General features: G+C 32.8%; 1 protein-coding gene across 1 annotated transcript in view; it reads right to left on the bottom strand.

Annotated features, from left to right (window-relative positions):
- Positions 1-1,377: 1,377 nt before the first annotated feature.
- Positions 1,378-4,582, bottom strand: part of LOC111694956 (uncharacterized) — a 37,222-nt gene continuing 34,017 nt past the window's right edge. Inside the window, exons 13-14 of the mRNA XM_023464043.1 lie at positions 2,674-2,787; positions 1,378-1,523 (exon numbers count right to left, since the gene is read on the bottom strand). Coding sequence (XP_023319811.1) covers positions 2,688-2,787 — 100 coding nt within the window. The 3' untranslated portion in view covers positions 1,378-1,523; positions 2,674-2,687. The remainder of the gene's footprint in view (positions 1,524-2,673; positions 2,788-4,582) is intronic.

Here is a 4,582-nt window from a genome sequence, read left to right on the forward strand (position 1 = left end):
CAAATTGAGATTACAACTTTATATATATAGATATAGAGATAACTTGATCAAAATGGTTTATTTTGAAGAAAATGTGTTTCTCGCCCTTCCTGGATTCAAGAGTTTGTATTAGAATTGATGTTGTTTATTTATACTCAGGTTCGGAAATCCCAAGGTTGTATAAGAGGGTTGGTTACTCTCGATGGACTTCCATGTACGGAAAATGTCGTATCCTAAGATAGGTAGATAAAATCCTCTTATGATGACACCACTCTCGCCTCTATAATCAGTGGGTCATATGAGGTTTTTATCTATCTATCTTAATCGACGATATTTTCCGTACATTGGAGCGTATAGAGAGTAACCAACTTCACTTTACGACCTTGGGAAATGCAGAGAAAGCGTTAGAAAGTTTAGATCCAATCTTTTAAACCTAACATGTTGGATGCATAAACACCGCAAAACACAGGCATTGCAACTGTTAAAATAAAATATTTTCTTGAAAACATCTTTTTCAATATAATAAAACTAGAATTACAAATCATTGTGAAGTTTTTTAAGATTTAGATACAGTAAGAACCAGAAAACTCTGGATTAGGAAGACGAAGACTCCAATTTGTCTTGAAATATTCCAATGGACATAAGACTCAACAATTGTGCAGTGTAAACAGACTCATTTCACTAATTAAGTGATTTTTTAAGTTACTGAGAAGATATTTGCTACAACATCACATACTCTAATTAATTGATTTAATGTTGTCTTCATATTACAGAGTTTTCTGGTTATCACTGTATTTGTTTCCAATACATCAGTATTCGACCGTAAAATTTGATCTGTTGATTTCTTGATTTGTTGGTAAAATGATAACAGCTTCTGCAGTTACAGTTATAAGAAACTAGGAGGCACTTTTTCGATAAAAATGCATAGATTCATCTTGCACAAATTCAACGAGTTTATTTAGCAAAGTAGAAAAAAGATTAATTTTTTATTTAAACATTCTTTTTTTTACCTTCAGTTCCTCTTGTGCTCTATTATTATCTAATTTTTCTGCTTTTTGAAAATCTAACTTTCGCAACTTTTCACTTTTTTCTGATGTGACATGACATTAAAACTTGTCTTAACTGTTGAAAATGTATTTATCTATTTTTTGAGATAATTCAGGAGTGTTTTCATGTTTAAATTTTGTCTGTTTAAACTATACTAAAGGGTATCGGATCCCATTTACTATTTCAAACAAATATTTTGTAATTCTTGCATCCATAAACCTTCCCTGGGGTCATGTGAGATCCCGGAAAAAATATGGGCCCGATCGATTAAGCCGTTTTGACGTTTAACGGTTACAAACAAACAAACAAACAAACAGACAAGCAAACAGACAAGCAAAGAATATATTTAGATTAACCGATATTTATTATTTCATTCCATTTTAGGAAATGCTAGTGGCTAAATTCGATTACAACATTTTTTTTTGAGATTCTTTTATAGTTAAACATGGAAGATATGGTGATGACTGATGATACAACATTATCAAACTTGTTCTTCCCTACAATAAACAATTAATTATAAATCATTTTCAAGACTTGCGTAAAACCGGTTTTATGGCAACCCTATTTCAGTGATAAACCGGTTTCGTATCGTAGGCGAACCTTACAATTCGGCAACCCGGTTTTATTGGAGAACCTATTATTACAAAATCCCAATTTTTTGTAGAAACCATTTGTATTTGAAAACCGGGTTTATTGGAGAACCTGCTTGGAATAGAAAACTAGTTTTGTTGAAAAACCTGTTTGGATCGAAACGCTGGTTATTAGAGAACCTGTTTGGATTAGAAACCCATGGTTATATTGGAGAACCTGTTTGCATTAGAAACCTGGTTTTATTGGAGAACCTGTTTGGATTAGAAACCTGGTTTTATTGGAGAACCTGTTTGGATTAGAAATCTGGTTTTATTGGAGAAGCTGTTTGGATTAGAAACCCATGGTTTTGTTGGAGAACCTGTTTAGATTAGAAACCTGGTTTTATTGAAGAACCTGTTTGGATTAGAAACCTGGTTTTATTGGAGAACCGGTTTGGATTAGAAACCCACGGTTTTATTGGAGAACCTGTTTGGATTAGAAACCCATGGTTTTATTGGAGAACCTGTTTGGATTAGAAACCCACGGTTTTATTGGAGAACCTGTTTGGATTAGAAACCCATGGTTTTATTGGAGAACCTGTTTGGATTAGAAACCCATGGTTTTATTGGAGAACCTGTTTGGATTAGAAACCCAGGGTTTTATCGTAGAACCTGTTTGGATTAGAAACGGTTTTATGAACTGTATGAATACATTTAGCTGGCGTAGGGTTTTATTACCTGTATGAATATATTTAGCTCGTGCAGGGTTTCATTATCTGTATAAATATATTTAGCTGGTGCAGGGTTTCATTACCTGTATGAATATATTTAGCTGTTGCAGGGTTTTATTACCTGTATGAATATATTTAGCTGCTGCAGGGTTTCATTATCTGTATGAATATATTTAGCTGGTGCAGGGTTTCATTACCTGTATAATATATTTAGCTGGTGCAGGGTTTCATTACCTGTATGAATATATTTAGCTGGTGCAGGGTTTCATTACCTGAATAATATATTTAGCTGGTGCAGGGTTTCATTACCTGTATGAATATATTTAGCTGGTGCAGGGTTTTATTACCTGTATGAAAATATTTAGCTGGTGCAGGGTTGCTGAACGTAACTAAGACAGAATCCTCTATTGTCAGCTGATTCTCCTTCACCATCTCCTATCTCGTCAGTATCAAAGTGAACCCTGACAAAAAAGTTTTGATTAAAAACTTCAAAAGGGACTGTAAGCGTGGTTTTATGTGACTCTCCATGCAAAAATTCTGATGTTCGATTCACAATGGTACTTTGTCTGATCCTTTGTCTGATCAAATATGAATTGTATGTCAATATGTTAATAATTTTAAAACCTTCTTGTTTTTTTAATTGTGGTGTCTTTACAAAAGAAACTAGGCATTTCTACAACAGGAAAAATACAGGATTTTTTTAACCTAGAAATCCGACAATTTCTTCCATACTATTGATCAGATTAAGGTTTCAAGGTACCGTTGTGAATCGTTTATTGCTATCTTTGCACGGAGTTATTGGAGGGTCACTGGAAATAATGTTTTTCAAAAAAAAACTGTGATCATTTCAAGTAAATATTTGTCAACACTCAACAATTAGAGTTAGTCCAAGGGATTTGTTATGGTGATGTAAGAATCATGAAATAGTTGAGAAATAAATGTTCAACAAAATTTATCTTCTTTAGAAAATATCGTGTAAACATGATATAACGCTATAAGCATATGTGGAGATAGCTAGCTTAACTACGTTATATCTATTCTCGCTAATCTTATAAATACGTACATGAAACTTAAACTGTACCATAAATATGTAATATGATTGTCTTAATCATGTGATGTGGATAGCAACGTAGGAATTGTATTACGTAAATTCACGTTAACTTATGACATATTTAAATATGTAGATAAAGTCAGTTTAAAGATTAACTCTGTACTTTTTACTGCAAGAGAGTAATCCTGAAACCCTGTTTTCATAAACAGGAAGGATCTTCCCCATAGATAAATAAATATGTGGTTTGATAGCGGAAGGATTGTACCTTGATATAGATAGGTTCGAGAACTTGTTATGGTGTAGGTGTTTACGCATGTATACACCACTACCATAACCTTATTTATATATGACTTTTAACAATGGGTCAATTCCAACTAAAAAATACTCATTTGAGACACAGTGAGACCCATACAACTGCGGAATAGGAAGTTCATATTTAAGCAGTTACAATGTTTAATGTTCTTTAGAGTACTTTATGAAGTCATAACTTGAGTATAAAAATTGTTCTTGCTAAAATGGTCTTCTGGTGAAAGCTACCATATAAAGTTAGAATAATAATAACTTTACAAATCTAATTAAATATGTAAATATAAAAGATAGAAGAAGTCAAGGTTATTACAACCTTGGAAGAATTACTCTAATTGAAAAATATCTGGAAATTCCATATTTATAGTTCCGGAAAGAAAACACATTAGTAATATATGATGGTTGAAGTTGTGTTGCTCTAAACACCAATAAATCTTCTAATTCTCAACTTCGAAGATTTCTTTGTCCCGGATGTCAACTTTCTTGGTTATATTTTGTACCTTCCTGGTTCCAGTTCTTAAAGGGAGAGAGTGGCTAGATAACGTATTTAAACCTAGAGTGCAGTTTTATAGAGAAAAGTTTTAGGAGTCATTTGATACTGTTGAGACATTTTTAAGTTTCTATAATTTCTAAGTAAGAGTTTAGTTGCATTTCACCAGAAAGAAACTTTTTACAATTATTTAGTACATTAAAACTGATTGAAATTGTTCAATTTTATAATAGTTTCTTCTAACATACCAGAGCAGGCATGGAAAAATCCATTTATTTTAAATTTGGATCAAAGCTTTGATGATATTACATGTTAGGTTGAGGGTTTAAGAAATTTTAATAATTTAAATGATAAACAGAGGGGGAGGGGAAGAGGGAATGTGTTACCTTACCCCCCCCCCCCCCCCCCC

This window comes from Eurytemora carolleeae, unplaced genomic scaffold, assembly GCF_000591075.1.
Source record: "Eurytemora carolleeae unplaced genomic scaffold, Eaff_2.0 scaffold66, whole genome shotgun sequence".
NCBI lineage: Eukaryota > Metazoa > Arthropoda > Copepoda > Calanoida > Temoridae > Eurytemora > Eurytemora carolleeae.